General features: G+C 46.5%; 1 protein-coding gene across 2 annotated transcripts in view; it reads right to left on the reverse strand.

Moving 5' to 3' along the window:
- The window catches only part of LOC138303675 (alpha-2-macroglobulin-like protein 1), a 599,538-nt gene that overhangs the window by 152,077 nt on the left and 429,778 nt on the right, over window positions 1-17,683 (reverse strand). For both annotated transcript variants that reach the window (XM_069242992.1, XM_069242993.1), the window contains exon 26: window positions 2,365-2,524. In XM_069242992.1, coding sequence (XP_069099093.1) covers window positions 2,365-2,524 — 160 coding nt within the window. The remainder of the gene's footprint in view (window positions 1-2,364; window positions 2,525-17,683) is intronic.

Genomic DNA, 17,683 nt, shown 5'->3' on the forward strand with positions numbered 1-17,683 from the left:
ATTTCCAGCATGTAAAACTTGATGTTCAGATCGGCAACAGTGTGCGCGATCATTTCATGGCATTTGCATATTCTTGTTCGAATCGGCAGTGTGCGCGATTCATTTCCAGCATGTAAAACCTGACGTTCAGATCGGCAACAGTGTGCGCGATCATTTCATGGCAATTAAAACTTTGGTGTGTTGTGTTTGTTGAGGTGCACACATTTATACCGAGCTTCTGGATTTTCTGTGAAGATGCTAAATTCAAAATGTGACATTCTTTGTGCATATTAAGTCCCTAGTACAATTCCTATTGTTTTCCAGGGAATGTTTCAGATAGCCTTTTGTACTCATGTAGAAATGCAATGTTTGTTCTTAAACATTATTCTAGAAGGTTCTTGTATTTCTAGACAGTATGTGATGTTTCATGAAAAGCTCATATGAAACATTGTATTAACCCATTCTTGATTTTTTCCAGGTACCTAGATTTCATGAGGTCTAGTTATAGTCATTTCTTAGGTTATCCATGGTTACAGTATGAGAACTCTTAGAACCATAGTCTATTGAAAGTCAATGTGATTATATCTTGATATTGTGTTGTTTAACCTTTTGCTTCCTACAGGTCTCCTTCCCAGCTGTTCCCTACCTAATCCCCTTTTCCCCCACTTGGACTCTCTCAGGCTCTGTGATATTTCTATCGGAGCTTTGGAGCTGTCTAGTGGTGGACATGTTGGGAACGTGTGCAGGCCCCGAGGATCTGGTCTCCCTGACAGGAACCTAGTGGGACCTGCAGCAAAGTCAGGCCAACCAGCGATGTACTTTGGGTGTATCAGTGAGCAGGGATGTCCTGGTCTTCTCTCAGTTCTTAGAGCACTTTTTGGGAGAAAATATTTTAACTCCCAAGTAGAGGATTTGGGCTACATGGGTGGTACCTAGATAGTACCTTTAGCAACACTTTCCAAGGTCCAGGACTAGAGGGGCACCTCTTTGTGGAGTCAGGACTAACTCAGGTTAAGTAGAGGCATGGGTTCAAGTTTGTTGAAGCCTTTTCTGTCTGATCACTAGATCAGCCAACTAGCCCTAGGAGTCACTCTGTTAGTCTTAGGTTCAAGCAAGAAAACAGGTCTCAAGCAGCTGGGTAGTCCTCTGATGGCACAGGCCAGGCCTCAAGTAGCAGGGCAGTCCTCTTGGTGCAGCAGGACAGTCCTCCAAAGTACACAGGCAGCAAGGCAGTCTTCTAAGAGTCCTTCCATAAGTCCAAAAGTTAACTGAAGAGTGGGTCTGTGAGCCCTATATTTATACCTGGAGTCTCCTTTGAAGCAGAAGAAACATCTGGAGTTCGACCCCTATAGAAGTGTCTGGAATTTTCTGCCTCCCTGCCCTGGTCACAGCCTGTCAGCAGGAAAAATAGGCTAGTGTGAAGTTCTTTGTGTATGAGCTGGGACAGTGTCTTTGAAGTGCAAGTAGAGCTGAGCACAACTCCACCCGCACCTGCCTTGAATTGGTCATCCGGCTAAAACTCAGTTCACAAAAGCCAACTGCACCTAGTCATGTGACCCAGGAAACAGCTGAAGGTACCAAATGGTTAGAACAGCAAAATGTTAACTTTCCAAAAGTGGAATTTTCAGAATTGTGACTTAGAATGTGACTTTACCATTTAGAGGGATTTTAAACAATTCCTTGGACACTGAATATGATCTTCTTACCTGCCCCTAAGCATAAGTTATCACTTATAAAATATAGTAAGGTAACCCACTGTTATCTCATGGGAGAGGTAGACCTCCCAGTAGTGAAAAATTAATTTGTGAATTTTTTTTACTGCCAGGGCACTGAAAACTTAAAAGTGCGTGTTCAACTGTTTAATTACAATGCTCTCTGCCCCATGGGATGTCTAGTGCCTAACTTAGGGGTGCATTATAGGTAATAGCAAGAAAGGTTTAGGCTTTTTTGGCAAAAGGTTTAGTGTGCCAGCTCAAATTGTTAGTTTAAAACTTTAAACAGGCTGCTATGGCAGGAATGAGACATGTTTTAAGGGACTATTTACGTGGGTCGCACAATATATGTGGCTGTCTCACAAGCAAGTGTGCATGCAGAGCATGCGCTGTCATAGGCTTGAACTAAAAAGGCATTCCAACAGCACAAGCATGTTACTACTTCAGAGCCTGATGGCTTAGTTAGCTGAGATTCCACTGCTGGAAACAGTTACTGCCCCACTCTAATATGGTATTTTCCTCCCACAACATCTTATATGGCCATCAAACATAATGGGCGAGAATCTGGAAAATACTCCAAAAATCTGACATTACAGAAGCCTACCAAAATGGTTTACTCTTCATCCTAAAGAAGTATTGGACTAAGAATGGGTCAGGTGCAATAGTGCCATACCTTCATAGATGTGTGAATGAGCCTCCCCACGCTCTGGAAGCAGCCTGTTGTCACGTTTTGATGGAGTTGCAGCCAGTTCACAGCATTGTTAATCACTGAATCATCTACAAAGATGTACGCCTTGGCCTGGCTAAAGCACTTAGCCACAAAAGCGGTGAGCCTAGAATGCAGAGAGGGGATTAAAAATGAAATGGTTACTCAGGAAACACCTGGAGAACATAAGACCTAACTATCAGGGGAGATGCATAGGTGAAAGGGATAAAGAGAAACAGTGACTGAGTGTGGTAAAAGGCGAGATCGAAGTTAAAACTATGTTGTGAATGAGTGTTCCAGCAAACTAAACAGTTGTGCTCCTCTGACCCGAATGCCCGACTGTGTGTGAAACTGGTATCCTAACTTTTGGTTTGGGTGTTGCATCATGGTAACCTAGCATTTATGGTCTTGGCCTGTCCCTTTAAAGTGAGGACCTGGACTTGTAACTGAACAACTACTCTTGCCACTCAGCCAATTGCCACAGGTCGAGAGACTGGTCCGGCCACTGCCGACTTAGGCTCATATTCATATTTTTTTAGCACCGCATTTGCGCCGCTTTTTGACGCAAAAGCACTGCAAACGTACAAAATACAATTGTATTTTTTACGTTTGCGCCGCTTTTGCGTCAAAAAATTACGCAAATGCGACGCTAAAAAAGTATAAATATGGGCCTTAGAGAGAATGGAACCAGTCACCACTAAGCGAAAAGTCCTAACTGTGAGAAGACACTATTGCAAGGTGATCAGATGAGAGGCCATAACTGGCACCATAGGATGTTGCCATAGCTGGTCAAGACGGTAGCTCTTGCTAAGACAAGTAATTGCTGCACAGTCCTACCTCAAAAATTACCTCCAAGACCATTGCTCTGAGCGAGGCAGCTGTCGCAGCTTATACTTGAGAAAATCAACTGGCAGTGATGGTGGGAGCCAGGTTGCTCCCACGCGCTGCTGAATATGCTACAGAAGTTCGCTGGTAAAACAGAAAGCAGAGCCTACACAAGGCCTAAAGACTGAGCAAACACAGAGGTGTCTGCCACAATTGCTAAGACCTCTCCTTAAGAAGGGGTAAAGAGGCTTTGAGAATGAAGTTGCACAATTAACATGTGAGACAAATTAAGTCACCAGCACCTCTGTCTAATCCTTGTCGAAAACGGTGTCTGTGTGTGAGGTTGTGGGTGTGTATGTGTGTGTGTGAGTAAGTATTAGTGTGTGTGTGTGCGCACGTGTGTGTGTTGGCATTGCAAATATATCAGGGAGAAAGAGGGATAATGAAAAGACACCAAGAATAGGGGATGCATTTCCTCACTGTCCATTGCAACACAGTTTCCAGTCCTGTATGTTTCTTCCATTAAATTTGTAGTATATAGTTCTACTGTGTAATTAAAATATTTTTTACATAAAAAATAGCAATAGGCTGGACCTCACAATGTTGTGCCACTTGGTTGATTGTTGTGTTCTGAATTTGTGCTCCTCACATCACCTGGCTGAGAAGTCTGTGACTGCTTGCCCTCGCTACCCTGAAAGTCAAGTGGGGAAGTAGATGCAGTTCACCCAGTTTCCAGTACTGTAGCAGGAGGGACACCAGAGGCAAACAACTTCAACCACCACGATCGTGGCTCAGAAGGCACTGTCTGTCCTATGGCCCCCAAACGGAGTTTGACTATGTACACACTGATTGATTTCACAAGCAATTCTGAAACAATGAACTTATGAAACTTTCCAGTACCTTATTCTCTAACACTCAACTCGGGGCACTTTTTTATCCACAGAAGCACATTATGTTAAGTGCCAATTGAAAAAGGGCACCTGATAGAAACAATGACTGGGTTCACTCTGTTGCAAGCCACTGCTCGAGCAAGCATGGCTTCTGTGTCCTATACAGTAAAATGGGAATAGCTCCTTAAAAGGCCATCACTTCATGACTGGATAAAGCTAAGGTGATGTGTAAAACAAATATTTTGCACCTGGTAATTTTAGACAAACAGCAATCTGCCACTTCTACTATGCTTCTAAAACACTAAACTGCATGTTTATTCCTTTGGTATGGGCAGGCAGTGAACTTATTGTTGCTGACCCTTTAACTGTTTCCCATGATGCACTTTTCGAAGGGGAGGGAAGGCATGCTAAAATCCATTGGTACTCCTAATTGGTGTCTAACACTGCGAGCCAGGACATACCATGGAGAAGTGCTTTCCCACACTGCCTAAGACCCCAGCTACACTTTCTACAGGAATCTAAATGTCTTTCCCCGTTGTGCAAAGGCTGTATAACTGGGAATGTATTAAGTCAGAGTAATGCATCGAAAGACAAGGCTGAAAAAGTAATTAGACACAGGGTTTGAAGCTTAACGGTGGTCAGGCGAAGGATAACACTGGTTTGTTCACTGCATATCTTCCTGGAAGAATGTGTGACTACAGGGAAGTGCCCACCGTCACGACCAGTAAAACAATGACCAGTCCTTAAACAGGGTACACAAGTGATTTGTAGACACAGGTATGGGAAACTTATGCCTCGTCATATTGCATGGTATGAATGCATACTAGACAGGGATTATAGAGGTCCTGAAGAAGGCCCGTGACCTGTATGGGAATTTTGTTTGGCCAAAACTTGTTTGCGACACATTTTGTATGAATGAAACTTTGACCTTTATGAAACGTCCAAAGAAGAACTTCTTTTAATCATGTGCAGGGTACCCACCAAATAAAGGTAATGTCCTGAGGGTATGTTCTAAGATATTTTTATACTACCTCTGGATCCCTGTTTTCATCCAGTGATAGTTTATCAAGACCTCCGAGGAATGGTTGAGTCTGCCAAAGTAGCATTTACCTTCCTAGGTGTGGACAGGTCACCAATGATGGAGCAATCAATGACAGGTTGTGGGTTGTGTGACATTTCCAAATACATTTGGATAACTTGAAAGTTCAGGAGGATACCACAGGTGATTCTCTTTGCCTAAGTGTAGGAAGTTGGCTCTGTATGTGCTATTTCAAAGTAAGGAATAGCATGCACAGAGTCCAAGGGTTCCCCTTAGAGGTAAGATAGTGGCAAAAAGAAATAATACTAATGCTCTATTTTGTGGTAGTGTGGTCGAGCAGTAGGCTTATCAAAGGAGTAGTGTTAAGCATTTGTTGTACATACACACAGGCAATAAATGAGGAACACATACTCAGAGACAATTCCAAGTCAATAGGTTTTTGTATAGAAAATTATCTTTTCTTAGTTTATTTTAAGAACCACAGGTTCAAATTCTACATGTAATATCTCATTTGAAAGATATTGCAGGTAAGTACTTTAGGAACTTTGAATAATCACAATAGCATATATACTTTTTACATAAAACACATATAGCTATTTTAAAAGTGGACACTGCAATTTTCACAGTTCCTGGGGGGGGGGGGGTAAAGTAATGTTAGTTCTTGCAGGTAAGTAAACCACCTACGGGGTTCAAATTGGGGTCCAAGGTAGCCCACCGTTGGGGGTTCAGAGCAACCCCAAAGTCACCACACCAGCAGCTCAGGGCCGGTCAGGTGGAGAGGTCAAAGAGGTGCCCAAAACACATAGGCTTCAATGGAGGTAAGGGGGTGCCCCGGTTCCAGTCTGCCAGCAGGTAAGTACCCGCGTCTTCGGAGGGCAGACCAGGGGGGTTTTGTAGGGCACCAGGGGGGACACAGGTCAGCACAAAAAGTACACCCTCAGCAGCGCGGGGGCGGCCGGGTGCAGTGTGCAAACACGCGTCGGGTTTCCAATGGTTTTCAATGAGAGACCAAGGGGTCTCTTCAGCGGTGCAGGCAGGCAAGGGGGGGGCTCCTCGGGGTAGCCACCACCTGGGCAAGGGAGAGGGCCTCCTGGGGGTCACTCCTGCACTGGAGTTCCGATCCTTCAGGTCCTGGGGGCTGCGGGTGCAGGGTCTTTTCCAGGCGTCGGGATTTCAGAGTCAGGCAGTCGCGGTCAGGGGGAGCCTCGGGATTCCCTCTGCAGGCGTCGCTGTTGGGGCTCAGGGGGGACAACTTTGGTTACTCACAGTCTTAGAGTCGCCGGAGGGTCCTCCCTGTAGTGTTGTTTCTCCACCAGTCGAGTCGGGGTCGCCGGGTGCAGTGTTGCAAGTCTCACGCTTCTTGCGGGGATTGCAGGGTTCTTTAAATCTGCTCCTCTGAAACAAAGTTGCAGTCTTTTTGGAACAGGGCCGCTGTCCTCGGGAGTTTCTAGTCTTTCTTGAAGCAGGGCAGTCCTCTGAGGATTCAGAGGTCGCTGGTCCTGGGGAAAGCGTCGCTGGAGCAGGTTTCTTTAGAAGGCAGGAGACAGGCCGGTAGGACTGGGGCCAAAGCAGTTGGTGTCTTCTTTCTTCTTCTGCAGGGGTTTTCAGCTCAGCAGTCCTCTTCTTCTTGCAAGTTGCAGGAATCTGATTTCCTAGGTTCTGGGGAGCCCCTAAATGCAGAATTTAGGGGTGTGTTTAGGTCTGGGAGGGCAGTAGCCAATGGCTACTGTCCTTGAGGGTAGGTACACCCTCTTTGTGCCTCCTCCCTGAGGGGAGGGGGGTACATCCCTATTCCTATTGGGGGAATCCTCCTTCTACAAGATGGAGGATTTCTAAAAGTCAGAGTCACCTCAGCTCAGGACACCTTAGGGGCTGTCCTGACTGGCCAGTGACTCCTCCTTGTTTTTCTCATTATCTCTCCTGGACTTGCCGCCAAAAGTGGGGGCTGTGTCCAGGGGGCGGGCATCTCCACTAGCTGGAGTGCCCTGGGGCATTGTAACACGAAGCTTGAGCCTTTGAAGCTCACTGCTAGGTGTTACAGTTCCTGCAGGGGGGAGGTGTGAAGCACCTCCACCCAGAGCAGGCTTTGTTTCTGTCCTCAGAGAGCACAAAGGCTCTCACCGCATGGGGTCAGAAACTCGTCTCTCAGCAGCAGGCTGGCACAGACCAGTCAGTCCTGCACTGAACAATTGGGTAAAATACAGGGGGCATCTCTAAGATGCACTCAGTGTGCATTTTTTAATAAATCCAACACTGGCATCAGTGTGGGTTTATTATTCTGAGAAGTTTGATACCAAACTTCCCAGTTTTCAGTGTAGCCATTATGGAGCTCTGGAGTTCGTTTTTGACAGACTCCCAGCCCATATACTCTTATGGCTACCCTGCACTTACAATGTCTAAGGTTTTGCTTAGACACTGTAGGGGCATAGTGCTCATGCACATATGCCCTCACCTGTGGTATAGTGCACCCTGCCTTAGGGCTGTAAGGCCTGCTAGAGGGGTGACTCACCTATGCCACAGGCAGTGTGAGGTTGGCATGGCACCCTGAGGGGAGTGCCATGTCGACTTAGTCATTTTCTCCCCACCAGCACACACAAGCTGGCAAGCGGTGTGTCTGTGCTGAGTGAGAGGCCCCTAGGGTGGCATAAGACATGCTGCAGCCCTTAGAGACCTTTCCTGGCATCAGGGCCCTTGGTACCAGGGGTACCAGTTACAAGGGACTTACCTAGGTGCCAGGGTTGTGCCAATTGTGGGAACAATGGTACATTTTAGGTGAAAGAACACTGGTGCTGGGGCCTGGTTAGCAGGGTCCCAGCACACTTCTCAGTCAAGTTAGCATCAGTATCAGGCAAAAAGTGGGGGGTAACTGCAACAGGGAGCCATTTCTTTACACAAGCCCCCCCCCAGCCCACAGGCCAGGAGACTCAGCCAAAGCTGGGAGAGTCTTCCTAGTCTGTTAGGCGAGGAAGAGTAGAGGAAATAGGCTGGTTTGTTGGAGGGCCTACTCTGCCTTACATCCTCCTGTTCAGGTCATTCCCTCTGGGGAACTGACCCACTTCCACAGTAATAGGACCTAGTCTGAATTGCTTCTTGTCTGTGTCTTTAATGTCTCCACCCATTCTCTCTATTTTGGGGTTAGAGGTATCCACCTCTGCTAATCTTATCTTAGCCAGGGTCACCCCTAGCTTACCCAAAGAGGTTACCCAGAGCTGGAGTAACCCCACCATGACCAACAGGGTCAGGGGGCCTAACTTGCTATTTGGCATGGGGTCAGACCACCATGCCAAGGATAGTGCAGCCATAAAGGCTAACACCCAGCAGAGGCCACTGACAGCTGTCAGTGCCCAGAACCACACCTTTAGCTCTTCACCTATAAGGGAAGGTGCTAAGTTACAGGCTTCTTTGGGTTCAGGGTGCCTGTCTGCTGTATTAGAGTGGGGGGTTACCACATCTTGTAGTAAACACCCTTCTTCCACTCTTTCTTCTGTTAGCTGAGGAGCCACCCACTCAGGCTTAACAGTTGCCTGACTAGCCAGGACTTCTTGTGGGACAGGTTGGACTTTACCAGTGCCACTTTTGGAGATCTCCCCTACTGGAGCAGAATCTCCTTGGCTTGCTGGAACCTTGGCTAAAGGTTGTCCACCCTTCCTACACTGTTTTCTTTTCTTTTTCTTCTGGGGCTTGCTTGCAGTTACTGCAGGGGCAGGACCTCCAGAATCCTTGGGAGAGGACTGGCACTGGACCAGTTCCTCTCTTGGGCTCTGACTAACCTCTGGGTAGTCATTTCCAAGGAGACAATCAAGGGGGAGGTCTGTACTGACTACCACCCTTCTCCAGCTAAAAGTCCCACCCACTTCTATGGGCACAAAAGCCACAGGCCTATCAGTGACCCTGTCTGGGCTAACTCTTACTCTGGCCATCTCACCTGGGATGTACTGGTTTGAGAACACCAGCCTGTCATGCACAATAGTGTGACTGGCACAAGTGTCTCTCAGGGCAGTGGCTGGGAGTCCATTCACCAGTAGGTGGTGGAAGTGTCTACTTCCCTCTGGAATCTCCAACTCGCCTGTTGAGCCCTTTTTCCAGTTGAAGGCTATGAAGACCTCCTCATCTGAGGAGTCATCCCCAATGGCTACACTGGTTACCCCTGGGATTTTGCTAGGGGGTTTGTTTTTGGGACAAGAAGTGTCCTTGGTGTGGTGCCCTGTCTGTCTACAGTTGTGGCACCATGCCTTAGTGGCATCCCAGCTCTTACCCTGGTACCCACCTTTGTTTTGGGTTGTGTCTTGGGGCCCACCCACCTGTTCTGGTTTTTGGGGGCCTACAGAGGACTCTTTTTCTTGGTTTCTAGTGTCACCCACTTTCTCCTGAGGAGGTTTTGTAACCCCTTTCTTTTGGTCACCCCAGTGGAAGTTTTGGTTACCCTAGTCTTGACCCAGTGGTCTGCCTTCTTTCCCAATTCTTGGGGAGAAATTGGACCTAGGTCTACCAGATACTGATGCAACTTTTCATTGAAGCAGTTACTTAAAATGTGTTCTTTCATAAACAAATTATAAAGCCCAACATAGTCATGCACTTCATTTCCAGTTACCCAACCATCCAGTGTTTTTACTGAGTAGTCCACAAAATCAACCCAGGTCTGGCTCGAGGATTTTTGAGCCCCCCTGAATCTAATTCTATACTCCTCAGTGGAGAATCCAAAGCCCTCAATCAGGGTAGCCTTCATGAGGTCGTAGGATTCTGCATCTTTACCAGAGAGTGTGAGGAGTCTATCCCTACACTTTCCAGTGAACATTTCCCAAAGGAGAGCACCCCAGTGAGATCTGTTTACTTTTCTGGTTGCACAAGCCCTCTCAAAAGCTGTGAACCATTTGGTGATGTCATCACCATCTTCATATTTTGTTACAATCCCTTTGGGGATTTTTAGCATGTCAGGAGAATCTCTGACCCTATTTAAGTTGCTGCCACCATTGATGGGACCTAGGCCCATCTCTTGTCTTTCCCTTTCTATGGCTAGGATCTGTCTTTCCAAAGCCAATCTTTTGGCCATCCTGGCTAACAGGAGGTCCTCTTCACTGAGGCTATACTCAGTGATTTCAGAGTTGCTGGCCCCTCCTGTGAGGGAAGCAGCATCTCTGACTATTATGTTTGGAGTCAGGGATTGAGGGTCCCTGATCTCCCTAATTAGGACTGGAAGGGGGGAATTCTCCTCCAAGTCACTAACATCATCCTCTGGGTTGTCATCCTCAGAGGGGTTGGCTTTTTCAAACTCTGCCAAAAGCTCCTGGAGCTGTTGTTTGGAGGGTCGTAAGCCAACTGGGATTTTCTTTATTTTGCAGAGAGACCTTAGCCCCCTCATCTTAAGATGGAGGTAAGGTGTGAGGTCGAGTTCCACCACATTCTCATCTGCACTAGGCATTATGTTTCTAAAAGTTGGAATACTTTTTAAGAATCTAAAACTAGTTCTAGAATCTAATTCAAACTTTCACAAAACTTTTAAACTCTAAAAGACATGCTAATCAGGGACTAACAAGGCCCTAGCAGGACTTTTAAAAATTTAGAAAAATAGCTCAAATTGCAAAAATCAATTTCTAATGACAATTTTTACGAATTTGTCGTGTGATCAGGTATTGGCTGAGTAGTCCAGCAAATGCAAAGTCTTGTACCCCACCGCTGATCCACCAATGTAGGAAGTTGGCTCTGTATGTGCTATTTCAAAGTAAGGAATAGCATGCACAGAGTCCAAGGGTTCCCCTTAGAGGTAAGATAGTGGCTAAAAGAGATAATACTAATGCTCTATTTTGTGGTAGTGTGGTCGAGCAGTAGGCTTATCAAAGGAGTAGTGTTAAGCATTTGTTGTACATACACACAGGCAATAAATGAGGAACACACACTCAGAGACAATTCCAAGTCAATAGGTTTTTGTATAGAAAATTATCTTTTCTTAGTTTATTTTAAGAACCACAGGTTCAAATTCTACATGTAATATCTCATTTAAAAGGTATTGCAGGTAAGTACTTTAGGAACTTTGAATAATCACAATAGCATATATACTTTTTACATAAAACACATATAGCTATTTTAAAAGTGGACACTGCAATTTTCACAGTTCCTGGGGGGGTAAAGTAATGTTAGTTCTTGCAGGTAAGTAAACCACCTACGGGGTTCAAATTGGGTTCCAAGGTAGCCCACCGTTGGGGGTTCAGAGCAACCCCAAAGTCACCACACCAGCAGCTTAGGGCCGGTCAGGTGCAGAGGTCAAACAGGTGCCCAAAACACATAGGCTTCAATGGAGGTAAGGGGGTGCCCCGGTTCCAGTCTGCCAGCAGGTAAGTTCCCGCGTCTTCGGAGGGCAGACCAGGGGGGTTTTGTAGGGCACCTGGGGGGACACAGGTCAGCACAAAAAGTACACCCTCAGCAGCGCAGGGGCGGCCGGGTGCAGTGTGCAAACACGCGTCGGGTTTCCAATGGTTTTCAATGAGAGACCAAGGGGTCTCTTCAGCGGTGCAGGCAGGCAAGGGGGGGGCTCCTCGGGGTAGCCACCACCTGGGCAAGGAAGAGGGCCTCCTGGGGGTCACTCCTGCACTGGAGTTCCGATCCTTCAGGTCCTGGAGGCTGCAGGTGCAGGGTCTTTTCCAGGCATCGGGATTTCAGAGTCAGGCAGTCGCGGTCAGGGGGAGCCTCGGGATTCCCTCTGCAGGCGTCGCTGTGGGGGCTCAGGGGGGACAACTTTGGTTACTCACAGTCTTAGAGTCGCCGGAGGGTCCTCCCTGTAGCGTTGTTTCTCCACCAGTCGAGTCGGGGTCGCCGGGTGCAGTGTTGCAAGTCTCACGCTTCTTGCGGGGATTTCAGGGGTCTTTAAATCTGCTCCTCTGAAACAAAGTTGCAGTCTTTTTGGAACAGGGCCGCTGTCCTCGGGAGTTTCTAGTCTTTCTTGAAGCAGGGCAGTCCTCTGAGGATTCAGAGGTCGCTGGTCCTGGGGAAAGCGTCGCTGGAGCAGGTTTCTTTAGAAGGCAGGAGACAGGCCGGTAGGACTGGGGCCAAAGCAGTTGGTGTCTTCTTTCTTCTTCTGCAGGGGTTTTCAGCTCAGCAGTCCTCTTCTTCTTGTAAGTTGCAGGAATCTGATTTCCTAGGTTCTGGGGAGCCCCTAAATACAGAATTTAGGGGTGTGTTTAGGTCTGGGAGGGCAGTAGCCAATGGCTACTGTCCTTGAGGGTGGGTACACCCTCTTTGTGCCTCCTCCCTGAGGGGAGGGGGGCACATCCCTATTCCTATTGGGGGAATCCTCCTTCTACAAGATGGGGGATTTCTAAAAGTCAGAGTCACCTCAGCTCAGGACACCTTAGGGGCTGTCCTGAATGGCCAGTGACTTCTCCTTGTTTTTCTCATTATCTCTCCTGGACTTGCCGCCAAAAGTGGGGGCTGTGTCCAGGGGGCGGTCATCTCCACTAGCTGGAGTGCCCTGGGGCATTGTAACACGAAGCTTGAGCCTTTGAAGCTCACTGCTAGGTGTTACAGTTCCTGCAGGGGGAAGGTGTGAAGCACCTCCACCCAGAGCAGGCTTTGTTTCTGTCCTCAGAGAGCACAAAGGCTCTCACCGCATGGGGTCAGAAACTCGTCTCTCAGCAGCAGGCTGGCACAGACCAGTCAGTCCTGCACTGAACAATTGGGTAAAATACAGGGGGCATCTCTAAGATGCACTCTGTGTGCATTTTTTAATAAATCCAACACTGGCATCAGTGTGGGTTTATTATTCTGAGAAGTTTGATACCAAACTTCCCAGTTTTCAGTGTAGCCATTATGGAGCTGTGGAGTTCGTTTTTGACAGACTCCCAGCCCATATACTCTTATGGCTACCCTGCACTTACAATGTCTAAGGTTTTGCTTAGACACTGTAGGGGCATAGTGCTCATGCACATATGCCCTCACCTGTGGTATAGTGCACCCTGCCTTAGGGCTGTAAGGCCTGCTAGAGGGGTGACTCACCTATGCCACAGGCAGTGTGAGGTTGGCATGGCACCCTGAGGGGAGTGCCATGTCGACTTAGTCATTTTCTCCCCACCAGCACACACAAGCTGGCAAGCAGTGTGTCTGTGCTGAGTGAGGGGTCCCTAGGGTGGCATAAGACATGCTGCAGCCCTTAGAGACCTTTCCTGGCATCAGGGCCCTTGGTACCAGGGGTACCAGTTACAAGGGACTTACCTAGGTGCCAGGGTTGTGCCAATTGTGGGAACAATGGTACATTTTAGGTGAAAGAACACTGGTGCTGGGGCCTGGTTAGCAGGGTCCCAGCACACTTCTCAGTCAAGTTAGCATCAGTATCAGGCAAAAAGTGGGGGGTAACTGCAACAGGGAGCCATTTCTTTACACTAAGCACTTGTTGTGTAAGTTATAACTTTGAGGTACTGAGCTTCCCAAGTGATTCACAAGTGAGGTAGGGTCCTTGCCATGTGCCTGTGTGAAGATGGACAATCATGCATGGGGCACAGTGTGAACTAGCAGGTCAGGAACTGAGAAGTAGTGGTAAAAAGAGAGTGAGATAGAGGTAACCAATTAGGGGTTAATTTAAGCTGGTGTGTGCTAGCTCTCCACATATCCACTCATTTAAGGGGACTAAAACTTTTGCAAGGGTGCTGGCAGCTCAGGCTTTGCAGTGCACTGCTGCCTGGGCATGCTCTGTTTTTATGACGTTGATTATACATACCTCCGCAAGAGGTTAGCCAGAAAATGAAAATACCAGGTTCCCCCACTTGAAACTATCTCTAATCACAGAGCAAATGAGCAAGCAAAGTTAATATGCATTAGAAGAGCTCCTTTCAACCATTCACCCTCCTTACATTCTATTCATTCATCCAACCTCCCATCTCTTCATCATCCATCCATATGTCCATCCCTTCACTTTTCCATCAATCCATCCATTCCCATTCCATTATATTGTTATCCAAGCATCTAGCCATCCATGCACTCATCCACACATCCTTTAATCCACCAATTCAAGTATCCAGCCATATGTCCCTTCACCCACCCATCCTGTCACTCTTCTTGCTCTGTCCATTCTCGTTTCCCTTGCTTCTTTGTCCTTCCTTTCACTCTTCCATCCAACCTTATACCCTTCCATGTATTCATCCTTTCACCTTTCTATTCAGTCATTTTTTTCAAACATCCATTCTATGTTTTTCTGTCTTCCTTTTCTTTCAAGTTTCCTCCCTTCCTGTTACCACCCCTTCCTCCTCCCAATATGTATTTCCCCTTTCTATCTACCTCTTTTTCTCCTGCCCTTGTTTTTTTATTACCTTTCACTCTCTTGCTCTTTTTTTTTTTCTCTCTCTTTGTTTTTTCCCCTATTTCTCTTTCCTTGTGCCTACCTGCTCAAGGCCCACAATCCTCTCATGTTATTCTCCAACAGTGTTATTTATGAGCATTGTATTTGCAGAAATAAGAGAACCATAAACAACCAGTTAATGATTAAACAGAACCTCAGCCCAACAAGCCTAGTAGCTCTGCTTATGCTGCTAAGGTTGGGGGGTCCCTATGCCACTGCTACTACGCAACAGTGTAAGTATTTAGATGAACTGTCAGCAGCCCAGCATGGAGCCTGTGCTGGCTTACATTCCGAAAAGGCATCTGCAGGGTACTTAGAAAGAGTACATAGGCTCAGAGGATTGTTTTTGTGCAGGAAGGTGTCTCTTCCTGCACATAAACAATCCTGTCTACAATGCAGGAACCTGTGCACCACAGCACAAGGGTACCTGCGTTGGCACTAGGCAGCAGATTGTGTACCAAGGCAGACAGAGAGCAGGAATGTGCCATTTCTTGATAGATGTGGCACATACCTGCCATCTCCTTTTCATGGAGGGCAGCACGTTGTCTTGCTATGTTGCGTTACACATAAAAGTGACAAATCTGGCCCCAGCTCCCCATGCACCAACATCTGGGCCAAGCTGGAGTCTGTACCCATTATACTCACTCTGAAGTATACTTTTTTGAACCTGCAGCACAGGTGTATGTCAAACTATCTAAAAGTATATCTGTGAACCAGCGCACACATTCACCCCAAAGGGTTTCTTGGCACTGTTGAACCGAGCCTAGCTGCGCAGCAAGCTCAGAAACTACCCCAAACACACCTGAATACACTGATTAATTAAACAGGCAATTTTTAATGTGCTTCCAAAAATATTCAAAAATATATTGGTTACCGGCTTTAGATTAAGGGCACAGAACTCTTAACAAAGTCGCCCATCTGCAACACCAAAATTTGGGAATGACATATTACTGGTTTTTAATAATTGGGGAGGTGTACAGAGATACGTCTACTGGTCAGTAAGGTGATTGAAGAAGTATACAATATCCAACGGACAATACACGTTTTATTAGGTCTAGCTTCACAGCATAAGACTGACTGTCACCATTTCTTAAAAATTGTATGGCAAGACAGGAGGCTCCTATTATGCTTTAGTCTTTTCTTTATTTCAAACAGCAGCTGCAGTCAAGAATAAAACTACTGATCCCATAAGGCGAACAAAAGTAGCCAATGGGAAACAGAAGGTAGTTCAATGTAATACACCAATCACTGACAAGCAGTCCTAATAATACCTATCTTGACTGAGAACAGTCCTCTTTTCTTGCTGCTCGCAGTCAAGATAGTTATTATTTCTCTGCATTTATTATTATTTCATTTTGTGAATGTGGTTTACAACGTGTTTCTCGTGCTGCTAGACTCCTCGCGTTCATACTTGCTTTGTTAGTGCTCTCGCTGATTTCAGTCGGCTTGTAGCAGCATTCTATACTCGCGCCTCGCATCGCGTACTTCATATTTAACTGCCTGTTTCTCCCCCCAGCGCGGTCGCCATATTTTTACCGGTCGCTGAGGGGAAAACAAACTCATGATACTCCTGATATCTCTCACCTGCATTTCCTAGTATTTTCACTCGGGTGCTGATTTTATCAGCGTCTAGCACACTGCTTGTTCACGGAGCTCCTTGCCATTCATTTTTGGTGTATTTTCCCCACCCCTAGGCAGAGCCTAGCCTCTTTCCTCATGCATGTGAGGAATTTAACCCTTTCCTTTCCCTATTTCTCTCTAGACTTCCCACATTCTATTTTGCTGCCACCATGGACAGCTCCCCTGTATCTCAGATAATTCAGGAGGAGGAGGAAGTCCTTAAAGATAATTTAAATGATTTCATACAATTGTCGGTTGTACAAGCTGTTTCAGCTTCATGGGAAAAATTGTCTAAAAATTTGGAAAATTCTGTCATCAAATTGGTCTCAAAAACCATGCTGGCCCAGTCTGCGGGGGATAGCAGAAAGCATCCTGGCCCTTCAAAAAATTCTAAACCAACGCTGTTGGGTGGTGAGAATGTCTTACAAAGGACAGAGATGACGTGGGTCCTCAAAGGCCTCCTTCAAAGGAGGGGTTATTATTATCTAGACCTTCAAAAGAATGCACGATTAAATCAAAACATATATCTTCCCCCATTATTATTTCCAAAATATTGGACCCAGATGACGAGATGCATGACCGTCACTCAGATTCGGATAATTCCGACAAGGAATTCTCCTCTTCACAAAAAAGCCAAATCCAGAAATCAAGAACTTTCAGGGTCATGCAAAATAATGGATGCACAAAGGGATCCAATGTTTGACCCAAACGACATCCAAAATCCGCATTCTACCGAGTGGTTTCCCACTGACCATGTGGCGGATTATGTAACGTCCAGGTTATGTACTCCTTTGGACAAACAGGTACAGGCGAAACTTAAGACTGAATATCCCCGTCCAGCCCTACCTTCAAAGATCACTACAACACCTATCATTGATTCGTCCCTAATTACTTTCTTTACCAAATTTGGCAAAGACCTTCGCAAAGGAGTTGACAAAGCTTTATCTACTTGCCAAGACAAACTTTTAGACACTGTGGTGCCTTTAACCCATATTTTCGACATGGCCGAATCAGCCCGGCTGGAACATTCTACGGTTGATCCTATGGATCTATCTTTGTGGGCTCAGCGTGCCTTATGTTTACTTGGGAATGCAAACTTGTCCATTACCCATGAACGCAGGAAGGGACTGCTGCTTAAACTTGATCCCAAATTGGTTAACCTAGCTGGCTCAGACCCTAGTGTTAAGGTTTAAGGCTTACTTTTTGGTGACTCTTTCATTAAAGAGCTGAGTAAATACGCCGCAGCGTTTGCCTCTCGACAAGGCACAACAGTCCCTGAAAAAGATGTTTTCAGCACGGGTTTTCGTCAGGGCCGGCAGAGGCAGGAACCGCTTTGCCGGCTGTACTTATCCCAACCAAGGTTCCCGCGGTTTTTACAGCAATAACTCTTACCTGGAGTACAGACCGCAATTCTATCCCCAAAGGAACAGGGGCTTCAGAAGCAAAGGAAATCCCGATTCCAGATTCTCTGCTCAACCCCGTAAGTCAACATTCTTATCTTCCTGTTGTGGAGGGTTGTATTTTGCTGTGCCTTCCAAAATGGCGAGAGCTCACAGCAGATCCCTGGTTCTTAAATACAGTTCAGGGTTA

The sequence above is a fragment of the Pleurodeles waltl genome, chromosome 7, assembly GCF_031143425.1.
Source record: "Pleurodeles waltl isolate 20211129_DDA chromosome 7, aPleWal1.hap1.20221129, whole genome shotgun sequence".
Taxonomy (NCBI): domain Eukaryota; kingdom Metazoa; phylum Chordata; class Amphibia; order Caudata; family Salamandridae; genus Pleurodeles; species Pleurodeles waltl.